General features: G+C 50.6%; 1 protein-coding gene across 3 annotated transcripts in view; it reads right to left on the bottom strand.

The window, feature by feature from the left end:
- Positions 1–17,297, bottom strand: part of HM13 (histocompatibility minor 13) — a 56,163-nt gene that overhangs the window by 3,360 nt on the left and 35,506 nt on the right. For all 3 annotated transcript variants that reach the window (XR_746584.3, XM_003940996.4, XM_003940995.4), the window contains exons 8-11: positions 12,413–12,496; positions 8,183–8,219; positions 5,619–5,721; positions 188–273 (exon numbers count right to left, since the gene is read on the bottom strand). Coding sequence is in view for 2 of the 3 variants with exons in the window: in XM_003940996.4 (XP_003941045.1) it covers positions 188–273; positions 5,619–5,721; positions 8,183–8,219; positions 12,413–12,496 (310 nt within the window). In the remaining variant the exon portion in view is untranslated. The remainder of the gene's footprint in view (positions 1–187; positions 274–5,618; positions 5,722–8,182; positions 8,220–12,412; positions 12,497–17,297) is intronic.

Below are 17,297 nucleotides of genomic sequence, written 5' to 3'. Positions count from 1 at the left end.
AGGGGGAGGTTCCCAATGGTGCCCACAGGCCAGGTACCTATGTACTGGTGGAAAGAGCGAGGGGTGGGGCTGGTGGCAGGAACAATGTTCTCCTGGAGAGGTATACAGACACCCCCAGCAGGTCCTACTGGCTGCGAACAGGTGTACCAGTGTCCACAAGGACATCTGCCCCCCCACTCTGCCTTACCTGAACATCTCTGTCACTTCTCCCTTGGCCAGCGCCACCAGGACAGGAAAACCGATGCAGGTGGGGACCAGGTACAGGAGGGCAGGCTATGAGAGAACACAGGCTGGTGAGGGCATGCTGGGCAGGGCACTGCCTCAGGGCCATGCCCAGCACCCCAACCCCCTCCTGGGCTGGACTGAAGGACAGTGACTGGCCCAGGTCCATAGCAAGTCAGTGGCTGGGGCTGAACCCAGGCCTCCGAACTCCCAGACAACGGCTGTTCCTCCCAAGAGGGAATGCAAGAAAACTAAGAAACTCAAGCAGGCAGGGCTTCAAGGGTTCCCAGGGTTTGGTTGGCAGCATCTGAATCACCTGGGTTACCAGGTGCAAAATGCAACTTCCTGGTTTGGTCCTATGCCCAGAGACTGCTTCCTGAGGTCTGGGGCTGACACCTGCATTTTAGCAAATGCTCCAGGAGATGCTATTATAGTGACGATGATGACACAGCTGCTATGTAACGAGTACTTGTTGCAGCCTGTATTAAGGTGAACTAGCTGGTCACTGGCTCCACCAGGATTCACATCCAAGCAGTTTGGCATGTCTGTGTTGAGACTCCTGGTAAAGTTGGGTTTGGAGAAAAGGATAATTATACTAAGACCCCTGATCATGAACATCTATTGTGCAGGGACTGAGCTTAGCCTTCCCAGGAGTAAGCCCACTGCCACATTCCATAATGGTTATCCTTTGTAGAGGCGGAAGACCGATGCTTCACAAGGAGAGGGAATAGTCCAAGCCTCAGAGATCGAAATCAGCTCACTGTAACCTCCGCCGCCTGGGTTCAGGCAATTCTCCTGCCTCAGCCTCCTGAGTAGCTGGGATTACAGGCACGTGCCACCATGCCCAGCTAATTTTTTGTATTTTTAGTAGAGATGGGGTTTCACCATGTTGACCAGGATGGTCTCGATCTCTTTTTTTTTTTTTTTTTTTTGAGACGGAGTTCCGCTCTTGTTACCCAGGCTGGAGTGCAATGGCGCGATCTCGGCTCACCGCAACCTCCGCCTCCTGGGTTCAGGCAATTCTCCTGCCTCAGCCTCCTGAGTAGCTGGGATTACAGGCACGCGCCACCATGCCCAGCTAATTTTTTGTATTTTTAGTAGAGACGGGGTTTCACCATGTTGACCAGGATGGTCTCGATCTCTCGACCTCGTGATCCACCCGCTTCGGCCTCCCAAAGTGCTGGGATTACAGGCTTGAGCCACCGCGCCCGGCCCCCCTCCTTTTTTTTTTTTTTTTTAAGACGGAGTCTCACTCTTGTTACCCAGGCTGGAGTGCAATGGCGCAATCTCAGCTCACTGCAACCTCCACCTCCCAGATTCAAGCCATTCTCCTGCTTCAGCCTCCGGAGTAGCTGGGATTACAGGCATGCACCACCACACCTAGCTAATTTTTGTAATTTTAGTAGAGATGGGGTTTTGCTGTGTTGGCCAGGCTGGTCTTGAACTCCTGACCTCAGGTGATCTGCCCACCTTATCCTCCCAAAGTGCTGGTTTTACAGGTGTAAGGCATCGTGCCCAGCCTGAAGGACCTTTGTACCTAGAGTTTCTTTCTCTTTTTTTTTTTTTTGAGATAGACTCTTACTCTGTCTCCCAGGCTGGAGTGCAATGGTGTGATCTTGGCTCACTGCAACCTCCACCTCTCAGGCTGGAGTGATTCTGGTGTCTCAGCCTCCTGAGTATCTGGGATTACAGGTGTGTGCCACCATGCCCAGCTAGTAGAGATGGAGTTTCACCATGGTGGTCAGGCTGGCACACTTGTGCTCTTTCACATGGAGTCAGGTCCCTTGCTACATGCTCTGTAGGTCCTCACAGCATTCTCCAGCAATTTTTTTTTTGAGACAGGTTCTTAACTTTGTCTCCCAGACTGAAGTGCAGTGACATGAACACGGCTCAGTGTAGCCCACAAGTTGCTGGGCCCACAAGTATGCGCTCCATGTCTGGCTAATTTTTGTATTTTTTTTTTTTGTAGAGACTGGATTTCACCATTTTCCCCCAGGCTGGTCTCGAACTCCATAGCTCAAGTGATCCACTTGCTTTTGCCTCCCCAAGTGCTGGGATTACAGCTGAGCCATCGTGCCCAGCCTCCTCAGCAGTTTGTAATGGAATATCCCCGTAGGTGGTGAGCTCGATGAGGGCAGGTCCACGGCTGTCTTGCTCACCACAGTGTGTCTTGCATGCTGAAGAGGCCTGGTAAATACTCAGTGAATGGCTCCTTCATGGGTGCTCACAAAGTGAAGAGTGTCCTGGAGAGGGTGAGGAGACTTCATTCTTTTTTCTTTTTTTTTTAGATGGAGTTTTGCTCTTGTTGCCCAGGTTGGAGTGCAGTGGCGCAATTTTGGGTCACCACAACGTTTACTTCCTGGGTTCAAGTGATTCTCCTGCTTCAGTCTCCCAAGTAGCTGGGATTACAGGTGTCCACTACCCCACCCAGCTAATTTTTTGTATTTTTAGTAGAGACAGGGTTTTACCATGTAGGCCAGGCTAGTCTTGAACTCCTGGTTTCAGGTGATCTGTCCGCCGTGGCCTCCCAAAGTGCTGGAATTACAGGCATGAGCCACTGCACCTGGCCAAGTACTCCTTTTTTTTTTTTTTTTTTTTTGGTGCAATGGCATGATCTTGGCTCACTGCAACCGCTGCCTCCTCAGTTCAAGGGATTCTCCTGCCTCAGCCTCCTGAGCAGCTGGGATTACAGACACACACCATCATGCCAGGCTAATTGTTTTTTTTGTATTTTTAGTAGAGATGGGGCTTGACTATGTTGGTCAGGCTGGTCTCTAACTCCTGACCTCATGATCAACCTGCCTAAGCCTCCTAATGTGCTGGGATTACAGGGGACAGCCACCTCTCATCCAGCTGAGACCTCGTTTTTTTTTTTTTTTTTGAGATGGAGTCTCCCTCTGTCACCCAGTGTAGTGGCACGATTTCAGCTCACTGCAATCTCCGCCTCCTGGGTTCAAACGAGTCTCCTGCCTCACCCTCCCGAGTAGCTGGGATTACAGGCATGCGCCACCACACCTGGCCAATTTTTTTGTATTTTTAGTAGCGATGGGGTTTCCCTATATTAGCCAGACTGGTCTTGAGCTCCTGACCTTGTGATCCGCCGGCCTCGGCCTCCCAAAGTGCTGAGATTACAGGTCTAAGCCACCAGGCCGGGCCTCAGACTTCATTCTTAATGTAAAGCCAGCCCTTGGCCAGATAACAAATAAATCTTTCCCGCATGCCCTTGATCCTAACGTAGGCTATTTCATAGGTGGGCTGTGATCAATACTGCTTTACGTATATTAAATCATTGACTCTAATAATCCCTAAGTAGGCCAGGCATGGTGGCTCATACCCATAATCCCAGCACTTAGGGAGGCCGAGGTGGGCGGATCACCTGAGGTCAGGAGTTTGAGACCAGCCTGGCCAACATGGTGAAACCTCATCCCTACTAAAAATACCAAAATTAGCTGGGCGTGGTGGTGCATGCGTATAGTCCCAGCTACTCAGGAGGTTGAGACAGGAGAATCACTTGAGCCCAGCAGGCCGAGGTTGCAGTGAGCTGAGATCATACCACTGCACAAAGTGAGAGGTGATCCTCACCTAGAGCAGTGCTAGCACTGGGACTACCTGTGTGTTGGAGAGGGCAGGGCACCCTGTGGAACAGCGTCCTCTCACATCCTGGATCCCCTTTCCAAGAAGGATTTTCAGAGAGGTGCCCACTTGGATGACCGGGGAGAAGGGCTGGGCTGCTGCTGGAGAGTAGCACAGGCCCTGAGCCAGGGTTCAGGAGTTCATTAGCACAGAGTCCGGAGGCCGGCCAGGGCCCAATTTGATGTAGTGTGTGGCCTGGGGAGTCCGCATTCTCTCAGTGCTGCAGTTTCCCCGAGAGGAATCCTGTGTGCCAGAGCTCTGAATGGGAGTCTGTTTTGAGTCCAGCCAGGCAGAAGGCGAGCCTGCCACCTTGTGGCCACTGGGGGAATTGGCTCTCGGCTTGTACTCCAATAAGTGGCTGAGAGCTGCAGACTCCAAAAGGCCTCTCTCTCTATTTATTTAAAGACGGGGTTTCACCATGTTGGTCAGGCTGGTCTTGAACTCCCGACCTCAGGTGATCTGATTACAGGCATGAGCCACCGCGCCCAGCCATGGCCTCTTAACTAGTCCTCCAATCCAGGTCCTGTCACTCTCTGGGACCCCCTGCCATATGCATGTTACGCTCAGCTTACACGCCCTTGAAGCCCTTGAGCAGATGTGAGATGCAGTTCCACACTGGTTCTTGCTTTTTCCACTTATGGACGAGGGGCCTTTTGACCTTCTATAAGGTAATACTGTACTAGGACCTCCCTCCCTGGAGTACTATAAGGACTAAATGAGTTATTACAAAAGAGTTTAAGCACAGTGCCTGGCACAGAGTGATCAGAAACCAGCTTAAAAAAAAACACAAACAAACAAACAAACAAAAAACCCAAAAAACCCCCAGCTTTTGTGATTAATTCAAAGATGACTTGTCTGTGTTTAGGCCCTGGGAAGGGAAAGGGAACAGAAGCAGCAAGGCCAGAGTCCCACGATTACCAGGTGGAGCCAGGATTCACAACAGGGCTCCCTTAGCCCCAATTCCATGCTCCTTTCCCATGGCCAGGCTTGAGAGCCGGGGTGTGGTTTCCATGCTGACCCAGGTTTGAATCCTGGCTTCAACGCAAGTAACGCATACTTGCTGGGTGGCACTTAAATGCCACTTTCCCCACCTGTTCACAAGGACCCTCATGAGTGCAGAGCCTGGCACGTGGAAGTGCTTAACCAACAGGAGCTCTCACTATTTCCAGTAGAGCGCAGGGCAATCCTGTCTGCTCACTTTCCCCTCTCTGGGCCACACTGAGAGCTCCCACTCCTCGTGCTATGTTGTTTTATCCGGTGGTGGCTCAGTACTCCATCCTCATCTTGGTGGGAGAAGGAGGCAGAGCCTGGGCTATTTGGGGGTAGGGGAAAGGAGGCCCCAATACCCCAATACCAACACCCACTCCCATCCTGTTCTTCTCTGTCTGCTTCCCACTACCAAGGCTGAGAAGCCAAATCCTCTTTCCTAGACTCTCCTGTAGCTAGGGTGGCTTTAGGACCCCAATCTGGCCCACGAGATACTGAGAGCGTTCTGGGAGAGAAAGTTCCTGCCTTCCTGATGAACACAGCAGGCATGGCTGTTACACTGTTCCCTCCTTCTTGCCTCTAATGTGCCCATGCTGCTTAGAGCAGTGGCAGCCATCTTGCAACCACAAATGAAAGGCCAAGAGAATGAGAGACATGACTACTCTAACACCAGTGGGGAGTGCCTATCTCTGGACTGCTCGCATTTACAAATAAATCCTGTAAGTCCCTCTATTTGCAGTGAGGCGTTCCTGACACTCGGATACCTTCCAGCTCACCTGGGCATGCTTGAAGATGTGCATGATGAAGATGGTAAGGCCCAGGCCAAAGATGTAGGCTGCAAAGCTGGTGTAGAAGTAGGTGTGGGTATTCTTCTTCAAGCTTCAGGGAAGGTGTGAAGAAAGAGGAGCAGGGTTAGATACAGGGACTGTGGAGCAGTGACAAACCTTCTGAGGGAGCTGGAGAGGACCCCAGAGGCTGTGGGGGGTGAGTGAGCTCTGGGCTGGGAGTCTGGAGGTAGGTGTGCACACTGGTACTGCCACCAGCTATATGTCTCTGGACAAGTTGCTTTCCTTCTCTTAGACTCAGTTTACTCATCTGCAAAATGGGAAAGTGAGGAGCTCATCTCCCTGGTGGTTATGAATATCAAATGCTATAACCTACAACAGTGGCTTTAAGACTTTAGTCAGCATAAAAATCATCTGGAAAGCTTGTGAAAAAATGCAGGATTCTAGGTCTCAACCCCAGGGAGTCTGATCTAATAGGCCTAGGGCAAGACCCAGCAATCTGCATTTTGAAAAACATCTGAGGTGAATCTCATACCATTGGATCATGCCTTGAGAAACACAGATACAGAAACTACAAAGGTAAGTTACTACTTTTAAGTGCAGTGGATGTAATCATAGCCTATTTGTGGGCACTAACTAGATGCTGGCTGCATGAGTAAAATGCCACTGGCTTCCTGGAGGTGATTCATCCAAGATCAGCTTCGAAACAGATGAATCCTATGTAGCTTGGCATTGCCATCATGTGACTTCTCTCTCCAACACCAGCTCCATAACCTGTGCATGTCCTCAGTGCCTGGAACGTGCCCAGCCAGTACTATGGACTCAATTAACATTTGTGGAATGAATGAGTACTTCTGACCCCTTTCTCTCCTTGCCCTGGGTGCTTCTAAGCCTTCAGCTGCAAGTACATTGAGAACTTACCTACTGTGAGAACTGGGGTATAAGTGACACCCTTTGGGAATGCTGCACTGATTCTGGAATCAGCGGAGGAGCTGCTTATGCTGCGAGCCGAGGCTGGAAATGAGACTCTGCTTCTGAGAGTGCTGGCAGCTGAAGCTGTCTCTTCAGCAAATAGCCTGTGGGATTCTTGTGGGTTTCACTTTGTATTACCTCTGAGCATCCAGGACTAGAGATGGCTGGCACAGACATCCCTCTACTTATAAACCAGCCAGGTCTCTTCCAAAGACGACTGTGAGCCCATATACTCATAAGGTTCGAAGTGGCACTATACAAGTAACCCAGGTGCACGTGAGTGGGAAAAACCTGTTTCACATGGAAACTGGATTTCAACGATGCTGGTAGTTTCTCATTACCACTGTCACTGTTATTACTGCTTTTGCAACTATGAGGCATGAAGAGATAAAGAGAAGTTCACAAACCACCTCAAAGTTAAGTGCACAGACCACCAGCTCTCACTGGGGTGACCGAGCATAAAATGATGGAGCAGTTGCTGGCGCCCCCTGCTGACGGCAAGTCCCACTGCACAGGTGCATTAACTCGGCTAAGACCTCTGCGTGTTTTTTTTGTTTGTTTGTTTTACATATATATATTTTTTGAGACCGAGTTTCGCTTGTTACCCAGGCTGGAGTGCAATGGCGCGATCTCGGCTCACCGCAACCTCCGCCTCCTGGGTTCAGGCAATTCTCTTGCCTCAACCTCCTGAGTAGCTGGGATTATAGGCACGTGCCACCACGCCCAGCTAATTTTTTGTATTTTTAGTAGAGACAGGGTTTCACCATGTTGACCAGGATGGTCTCGATCTCTTGACGTCGTGATCCACCCGCCTCGGCCTCCCAAAGTGCTGGGATTACAGGCGTGAGCCACCACGCCCGGCCCCCTTCTCTGTGTTTTAAATGCTGACCCTAAATTGGCCCCCTTCTCTCCCTCGTGCTGTCTACGACAGACTGAAAAATGTTTGCGTAAGAAGAGGGCAGGAACAGCTAGAGCAGCTGAGACATGGTGACCTGACCCTAGGCTGATAAAAGATGATGATGATGATGACTGTAACTGGATTCTCCCAAGAGCTACCGAGGTCAGTGTGTGCTCAGCACTCTCCTGATTTTCATGGTAGGAACTCTTGTTATTAACTCAAGGTGAGCAACTGGAGGCTCAGAAAGGTCAGGCCACTTGTTAAGGTCTCACAGTGAGAAAGCACTGTGAGTACCACCAGGCCCTTGTGGCTTTCAGTCTCTTGGCCTGTGATTCTTTTTCTTCTTCTTTTTCTTATTTTTTTAAGATGGGGTTTCACCATGATGGCCAGGTTGGTCTTGAACTCCGGACCTCAGGTGATCCACCCACCTTGGCCTCCCAAAGTGCTAAGATTACAGGCGTGAGCCACCGCGCCCAGCTGGCCTGTGTTTCTTAAAACATTTTTTTGACCACAAACTCTTCAAACACATAGAACTTCAAAATGCAAACTGCAGATAAAATCAGAATTGCTCTGGTTGCTGTGGGGGTGGAGGGCCTGGTCCCCTGACGTACCTTCTCAGGGCTCCTGAAAGCCACTGGAGAACCCCTGGAGAACCCCATGTTGGGGCAGGTCCTCACTCACTCACCTGATGTCAAAACGCAGCAGCAAGGCAATGAAGATCCCTGTGGGAGAAAGCCGGGGTTAGAGAGTGGCAGGGAAGCAGCACGGCAGTGAACAAGAGACTGGGTCCTGGTCCCCAACCTGGTGTTCTGTCATGAAGCAGTCACTGGAGATCAAGGGTGTGGCCAATAGTCTCAAGTGCCAGCAGAAAGTCCCATTTCTCTGCCTAGAACAGTGAGAAGGTCCCAGCATTTTGCTTTGGCCTGGGACTACAATGACCTGGCACCTCACAGCACCATACTATGTCACACTGTCTACCCAAATGCTTATCGAGTGCCTATGTACCAGGCACCATGGGCAAGCAGGAGTAGGCAAAAATCACTGCTCCCACAGAGCTCAGCCAGGGGACAGGGCAGTCACACTGTGACAGACCTCAAGTAGTCACGGAAATCACTGTGAGAACGTAACTTTGAAAGAGTATGTTTCCACTTTGGGAGGGTGGATTACCTGAGGTCAGGAGTTCGAGACTAGCCTGGACAACACGGTGAATCCCTGTCTCTACTAAAAATACAAAAATCAGCCAGATGTGGTGGCACTTGGCTGTAATTCTAGCTACTCAGGAGGCTGAGGCAGGAGAATTATGCTTCCTATGTTGTGAGAAGGTGTAACAGGATGAGACCTAGGCTGGACAGGGATGAAGGAGGGGAAAGAAGGCAGGCTTCTTGGAAATGACACATGCCAGGAGGAGAGAACAGCATGTACCAAGGTCCTGGAGAAGGCTCAGGAGGTAGGGGCCAGTAAGGCAGCTTGCTCACTGCAGGAGATGAGGAGATGAACCAGCCCTGCAAGGCCCTAAGGCCCACGAGGAGGAGGTGGGTCATTATTGTGGGTGAAGAGATGCAATGGAAGAGTTCTGAGCAAGAGAACAACCTGAACAGATTTTGAAAAAAGTCCCCAGTGGCAGTGTGTGGCTGGAGGGGGAAGGAGGAGGGGCACGCAGCGGGCTATTTGGAGTCTCCACAGGAGCACAGGAGAGGGTTACCTCGGTTCACCCACTGCACTCTGAAACTTCAAAACCAAGCTAATTGTAAGCAATGGTTCTGCTAAAAAAGAAAAAAAGAAAAAGAGACATCCCAGAAGCCTCAGCATCCCCAAACACAGCCAAGCAGTCCTGCCTCTGTCTGTTGTACACACATCTTGCGTGTCTGCCTCCCTCGCTGGTCTCGAGGCTCTGCGTCTCATTTAGTTGAAGGCAGGTGCTGATAAGAAGCACTGCCTGTCAACATATAATTAATTTTAAAGAGGGAAATGAATGAGTTCTCCATGAATACTCTGTGGGAGTAGGGAGTTGGAGGAGAAAGCAGACACTGCAGTCATTCTGGAAACAAGCTGGGAACTCAGCGCCCCCTCGAGGCTGATTTCTTTTTTTTTTTTTTTTTTTGAGACGGAGTTTCGCTCTTGTTACCCAGGCTGGAGTGCAATGGCGCGATCTCGGCTCACCGCAACCTCCGCCTCCCGGGTTCAGGCAATTCTCCTGCCTCAGCCTCCTGAGTAGCTGGGATTACAGGCACGTGCCACTATGCCCAGCTAATTTTTTGTATTTTTAGTAGAGACGGGGTTTCACCATGTTGACCAGGAGGGTCTCGATCTCTTGACCTCGTGATCCACCCGCCTCGGCCTCCCAAAGTGCTGGGATTACAAGCTTGAGCCACCGCGCCCGGCCGAGGCTGATTTCTACAAGTGTTCTCCAACTAATCCAGGGGCTAGAGCTCTGCCAGGGCCTTTCACTCCTAAAGCACATCTGGGCTTCCAAACAACGCTCCACTGAGACTCTGTGAAGACGTGATCAACTTACATTTATTGTGACTGTGGAACAACTGGGGATATATATAGAGCGTAGGGGAGGGACAGATATGCCGAGATGTCCTGTGCATGTCTCAAGCCCAGAACTCATGACAAGGACGTGGGGGAAGTTTGTGTGAGTGCCTGACAGACCATGCCCTGGAGAGCGAGCCAGACGCTTTACAGGACTCCATTCTTCTGTCTGATGGAGCTGCCTTCCACTGGGGAAACAAGTCTCTCTGCCTCACAGCACTGCAAATTATGAAGACACACGGGTTCGGGCCCATATCCCCACTGCCTTAGGCAAGTCAAACCATCTCTTTGAACCTCAGTTTCCTCATTGGTAAAGTGGAAATGCCCATTATCTTCACTGGATTGCTGGGAGAAGTAAAGACAACACAGAAAAAGCACCTAGCACCCTGGCTGGGCACGGTGGCTCATGCATATAGTCCTAGCACTTTGGCAGGCCAAGGCAGGTGGATCACCTGAGGTCAGGGGTTTGAGACCAGCCTGGCCAACAAGGTAACACCCTGTCTCTACTAAAAATACAGAATTAGCCAGGCATGGGGGTGCATGCCTGTAGTCCCAGCTACTTGGGAGGCTGAGGCAGGATAATTGTTTGAACCTTGAAGGCGGAGGTTGTGGTCAGCCGAGATGACATCACTGCACTCCAGCCTGGGTGACAGAGTGAGACTGTCTCAAAACAAAAAACAAAAAACGATATCTATATATAGAGATAGACATAGCATGGGGCTGGCACCTCATAGTACCGTATTACGTCACACTGTGTGTCTGCCCAAATGCTTATCAAGTGCCTACATACCAGGCACCATGGGCAATGCAGGAGTAGGCAAAATCACTGCTGCAGTGAGATGGGGTCTACATTGCCCAGACCAAACTTTCTTTAAGAGACAGGGTTGCAGTTGGGCACAGTGGCTCACGCCTGTAATCCCAGCACTTTGGGAGGCTGAGGTGGGTGGATCACGAGGTCAGGAGTTCGAGACCAGCTTGGCCAACATGGTGAAACCCTGTCTCTACTAAAAATACAAAAATTGGCTGGGTGTGGTGGTGTGCACCTGTAATCCTAGCTACCGGGGAGGCTGAGGCAGGAGAATGGCTTGAACCCTGGAGGCGGAGGTTGCAGTGAGCTGAGATCATGCCACTGTACTTCAGCCTGGGTGACAGAGCAAGACTCCATCTCAAAAAAAAAAAAAAAAAAAAAAGGAAGAAGAAGAAAAGAGACAGGGTCTCACTCTGTCACCCAGGCTGAAGTGCAGTGGCACAATCATAGCTCACTGCAGCCTTGAACTCCTGGACTCAAGCGATCCTCCTACCTCAGCCTCCAGAGTAGCTGGGACTACAGGCATTAGCCATCACAACTGTTTTTTTTTTTTTTTTTTTTTTGGTAGAAATGAGTTCTGGTTATGTTGTCCAGACTGGTGCTGAACTGGCCTCAAGCAATCCCCCTGAGTCAGCCTCCCAAAGTGCTGGGATTACAGGTGTGAGCCACTGTGCCCAGCCAAAACCTTCTTCTTTTTCTTTTTTTTTTTCTATACTGGCTCCATCTGCAAAAACCTTCTTCTTTTAAGCAAGCTTCTGACCCTCTGACTCTGAGACTAGGAAGACAAGTATGTCCCTAGGGTTCACTGCCCCCACTACTGGGCCCAGATGAGCAGACACAGAGCACCCAAGCCTCAGCCACTTCAGCTGCCTTCAGAGTGGCTGCTCAGCTTTACCCTTAGTCTCTTTCTTGACTGGTAGTTTGAGCTGCTCCTGCCCCAAGGTGAGGCCAGGCTGTGGGTACGCTTCCTGCTTGGACTGTGGACGGGGCCCGTGTCCATATCCACAGACACACTGGCTAGAACCCACATGTAGATCCAGGGGCTCGAAGGCCAGCTTCCGCAGACAAGCAGGTGTGCATGCGCACGCTCCTCTGCCCAGAGTGCAGACACAGGAGCCCATGTGCGTGTGCTCCTGGAGACATAGCTCCATGTGGCTATGACAATTCTGGTACACCTGCGATGCTTGCAGATGCTGGGGAAGGCGTATGTGTATGTGTCGGTATGTGTGAGAAGGGTCCAGTCCATTAAGACTGTCATGAAATGTGTTTTTTCAGAGTGTAACTCTGTCATTAGACTTTTACTTTTGTAGTTCCTGAGTAACATCTGCTCACCTAGACCAGAGGCTCTGCGAGGACAGTCTTGTTCACTGATGCCTGACCAGGGCCTAGCCTGGGGCATGGCACCTGACTGGCACTCTATAAATGCATGTTAAGGTGGAAGCCTTCACCAAACCCTGGCCTGATCCAGCCTTATTTCTCAGCTGGTAAGCCTGTCTGTTTAGCAGTAACCCCCCTGCTCCAGGGAATACCCTCTCCACCCCTTGCACATGGCCCCCACCCCAGCAGGCTCACCTGGAATCACAATATCTCCAAGTCCCAGCATGGCAAAGTTGTCCGCTTCGAGGCCTTTCTCCAGCAGATCCTGAGGAAACACCACTGTAGGAGGAGGCAGGGATGTGAGGAATCAGCTGGAGCCCAGCTTACTTTATTTATTTTTGAGACAGGGTCTTGCTCTATTGCCCAGTGCAATGAGCACTGCAATCAGGAGTGCAATGAATGGCCTCATCTCTTGGCTCACTGCAACCTCTGCCTCCCAGGCTTAAGCGATTTTCCTGCCTCCTGAGTAGCTGGGACTACGGGCACCAGTCCCATTTTTGTATTCCCAGCTTACTTTGACTTTTTTTTTTTTTTTTGGGGACGGAGTTTCGCTCTTGTTACCCAGGCTGGAGTGCAATGGCATGATCTCGGCTCACCGCAACCTCCGCCTCCTGGGTTCAGGCAATTCTCTTGCCTCAGCCTCCTGAGTAGCTGGGATTACAGACACGCGCCACCATGCCCAGCTAATTTTTTGTATTTTTAGTAGAGACGGGGTTTCACCATGTTGACCAGGATGGTCTCCATCTCTTGACCTCGTGATCGACCCGCCTCGGCCTCCCAAAGTGCTGGGATAACAGGCTTGAGCCACCGCGGCCAGCCTTACTTTGACTTCTAACTCCCCATTCCTGTTGTATGAAACTCACACATTTATGTTTCTGGGTGGGAGGTGGGGGATGAGGAGGTAAGAGGATGCAGGGCAATGCCTCCATCTGGAGTCACAGCTGGTTAGAGTGGGGAGGAATCTGGGGTCATCTAGGGTGAAGGTTTAATGCCTTTACTGAGCTATAACCAAATAACTGTATAACTTCAATGCCTTTTTATAGTTACAGAAGCCTTTGGTTAAATGGGATTTACCCTAAAGCCCAGTGTATGAAAGAAAAAAGCCACATAGTGCCGATCTCTAAAAGGTTTCCCATCTCACTGTAACAGAGGCATGGACAGATGGCGGCCGTTGTTCTGAGGCAGGGTAAGCCTGGGCTATAAGCACCTTCTGTATTTGCTGAGGGAGAAAAGGCCACATACCTGCAGATTCCTTCCTTAAAATTCCTGACTGCTGGGTGTGGTGGCTCACGCCTATAATCCCAGCACTTTGGGAGGCTCAGGCGGGTGGATCAAGAGGTCAGGAGTTTGAGACCAGCCTGACCAACATGGTGAAACCCCATCTCTACTAAAAAATACAAAAATTAGCTGGGCATGGTGGTGCACACCTGTAATCCCAGCTACTGGGGAGGCTGAGGCAGGAGAATCGCTTGAACCCGAGAAGTGGAGATTGCAGTGAGCCGCTATCACACCACTGTACTCCAGCCTGGGGAACGGAATGAGATTCTGTCTCAAATAAAAAAAAAAAAAGGCCGGGCGCGGTGGCTCAAGCCTGTAATCCCAGCACTTTGGGAGGCCGAGGCGGGTGGATCACGAGGTCAAGAGATCGAGACCATCCTGATCAACTTAGTGAAACCCCGTCTCTACTAAAATTACAAAAAATTAGCTGGGCATGGTGGCGCGTGCCTGTAATCCCAGCTACTCAGGAGGCTGAGGCAGGAGAATTGCCTGAACCCAGGATGCGGAGGTTGCGGTGAGCCGAGATCGCGCCATTGCACTCCAGCCTGGGTAACGAGAGTGAAACTCCGTCTCAAAAAAAAAAAAAAAAAAAAAAAAAAAGGAAAAAAACACCCCTCATTAAGAAATCTTGCTGGACAGCTTGTTTGGATAAATACAGCAGATTAGGGAGAAACGCCTCCCTGTGTCTAGTTACAGCAAAAGGCCGCTGTAACTGGACTTCATCAGAAGAGCAGTCACAAGTAGGCTTTGGTGTCGGACTTGCGGGTCAGAGGCCTAGCTCTGTGCTCTGCACAGCTTACCTACTGAAGTTTTCTCACCTGTGAAATGGGGGGACAACGGGACCGACCCCTCAGGGTGGTAGTGAAAGTAGATGATTTGTACACACTGTTAACTGCCACTCCAGGCCTTCTTTACTGACCCAGTGCTCGTTTTGTGTGAGGCAGCCTTTCCAGGTGACAGGTCGAGCGTGGTGCAAGACTAAGCCAATCAGGAAAATCCCGTTCCTGGAATTCCTTACTTCTCTTGCAGGTAGGTAGGGGGTCAGCTCTGGCCAACAATATTTAAAAAAATTTTTTTGAGATGGAGTCTTGCTCTGTCACCCAGGCTGGAGTGCAGTAGCATGATCTCAGCTCACTGCAACCTCCACCTCTTGAGTTCAAGTGATTCTCCTGCCTCAGCCTCCCCAGTAGCTGGGATTACAGGTGCCTGCCACCACGCCTGGCTAATTTTTTTTGTATTTTTTAGTAGAGATGAGGTTTCACCATGTTGGGTCAGGTTGGTCTCAATCTCCTGACCTCGTGATCCGCCCGCCTTGGCCTCCCAACTGCTACTATGGGGTAGCAGTTAACAGTGTGTACAAATCCACGCCTGCTGGGATTACAGGTGTGAGCCACCATGCCAGCCATTAAAAAATTTTTTATCAAAAATTTATAGGCCGGGCGCTGTGGCTCAAGCCTGTAATCCCAGCACTTTGGGAGGCCGAGGCGGGTGGATCACGAGGTCAAGAGATCGAGACCATCCTGGTCAACATGGTGAAACCCCGTCTCTACTAAAAATACAAAAAAATCAGCTGGGCATGGTGGCGTGTGCCTGTAATCCCAGCTACTCAGGAGGCTGAGGCAGGAGAATTGCCTGAACCCAGGAGGCGGAGGTTGCGGTGAGCCGAGATCGCGCCATTGCACTCCAGCTTGGGTAACAAGAGCGAAACTCCGTCTCAAAAAAAAAAAAAAAAAAAAAAAAAAAAATTTATATATGTATGTTTTAGATGGAGCCTCACTCTGTCACCCAGGCTGGAGTGCAGTGGTGCAATTTTGGCTCACTGCAACCTCCATCTGGCTGACAATATGTACACAGAGGTGCACAGGGGTTCTGGGTAAAGTTCTAATACATGGATAGGTTTCCTTGCCCTGCCTGCCTCTTCCTGCTTTGAATGCACAATCTGCAGTGAATTTATATATTTCTTCTCTCAATCCTGGTACCATTCAATTCTATGTGGCGGAGAATACTGTCTCCATTTTACAGTTCTAGAAACCAGGGTTCAGAGAGGACAGGTCTCCTCCCTAAGGCCATGCAGTCAGCAAGTGGCAGAGCTGAGATTCAAGTCCAGGGAGACTGACTTCAGCATATGTGCACCTCACTGTTCTGCCTTTCTGCCACTGAGCTCTAGTCCTAGCAGAAGGCAGTGGGTCTTCTCTCTAGCCCAGAAAACCAGACCCTACATATCAGAAACCAAATATGACAGTACCTCTTCCCTGCTCCGGGCCTTCCAATGGCCTGAGGGGCACTGTCCAAGCTCTTTGCAGTGGAATCCTTGGCTTCCCAAACCTGGCCTCTGCCCGCCTCTTTCCACTGCACTCAGCTACACCCACTCCCTGATTCTCTGCTCCCAGGACCCTCCACGCACCTTCCTGCCTCCAGCCCTTTGCTGAAGCGGTACACTATCTTTCAACGCCATATTGCCCCCGCATGCTTGGGAAATGTGTATTCATCCTTCATGACTCAGAAAAGATTTTCCTAACACACTGGCTGGGTTATCTGGGCTCCCGCACCCTCAGGCTCATCCATCAAGGCATGTGGGGAATAGCTGTTGCTCTGGCTGGCCCAGCATCTGTTCCCTGGCTCTGGAGAACTGCCCTCCCCTTGCACACTTCATTCTGGGGGGCTGCCAATTCTAATACTCTGCCCCCAGGCACTGGAGTGGACAGTGTCCCTGGCCTGTCCATCACAATCCTCCATCTCTCCAGTGGGAGTGTCTGGCTCATGGGCCAGGCCAGGACTTACAGGTTTATTCAGGCCAAAGGTGGGAGAAACCGGTTTTCCTCTGGGGTCACTAAGCTGGGACCACAGAATTTAGGAGCTGTTTGTGGCCATGAAGCTCTCTCCAATGCAGCGAGAAAGCCTGTCTACAGCGGTGGAGTGAATCACAAGAAAGACAGCTGTTTCTTGACTCCCTGAGTGGAATCTCCCCAAATCTCCCCCTCCCCCAAACTGCCTGTCGCCATGAGCCAGTGCTTCCATGGCACGCACTTGCTGCTGCCTGTCCCCCGCAGCGTCTTCCTCGCTTCCTTGCTAGCATGCCTGGGATTCTGTTCCCCTCTTTGAGCCTTGTAATCCCAGGAGGTGATTCTCCGCTAGTCTAAAGCTTAAACTCTAAGCCAATCGTGCTTTCCTACCCCGTCACTGATGAATGGTTTAGACCTGTGCCTGTGACCCAGTTTTGGCCAACAAAGTATGAGGGAGGCTGCACAGGAGATTCGGGAAAAACCATCCCTCCCTGAGACACCATTTCCCTTTTATTTTTCTGGACATGGCTGCGTGAGGAGTCAGCGCTAGAAACTGTGGCAGCCGTCTTGGGACCATGAAGGGATGACCTAAGGGCGGCGGTGGACATGCTGAGAAGGCTGGGGTGGGAGCACTGATGTAACCTTGGCTCTGGGTGAAGAGAGTGCCATGAAGCCACTCTAAGCCTTCTAGCCCGGGCTTGCTGTAGTGTAAGATGACAAAATTTCCCCCTTGTTTAAAGAGTTATACAGGTTGAGTAACCCATATTTGAAATGGTTCAATCAGAAATGTTTCAGACCTTTTTTGAATTCTGGAATATTTGCATATACATAATGAAATATTTTGGGGACAGAACCTAAGTTTAAATGGACATGATCATAGCTCCCTTTGGCCTGAAACTCCCAGGTTCAAGTGATCCTCTTGCGTCAGCCTCCCAAGTAGCTAGGACTACAGGTGTGTGTCACCATGCCTAGCTAATATTTTAGTTTTTTTGTAGGGACAGGGTCTCGCTGTTACCCAG

The sequence above is a fragment of the Saimiri boliviensis genome, chromosome 9 (genome assembly GCF_048565385.1).
Source record: "Saimiri boliviensis isolate mSaiBol1 chromosome 9, mSaiBol1.pri, whole genome shotgun sequence".
Taxonomy (NCBI): Eukaryota; Metazoa; Chordata; class Mammalia; order Primates; family Cebidae; genus Saimiri; species Saimiri boliviensis.
The sequence above is the reverse complement of the archived record's forward strand: the minus strand, read 5'-3'. Positions and strand labels throughout refer to the sequence as shown.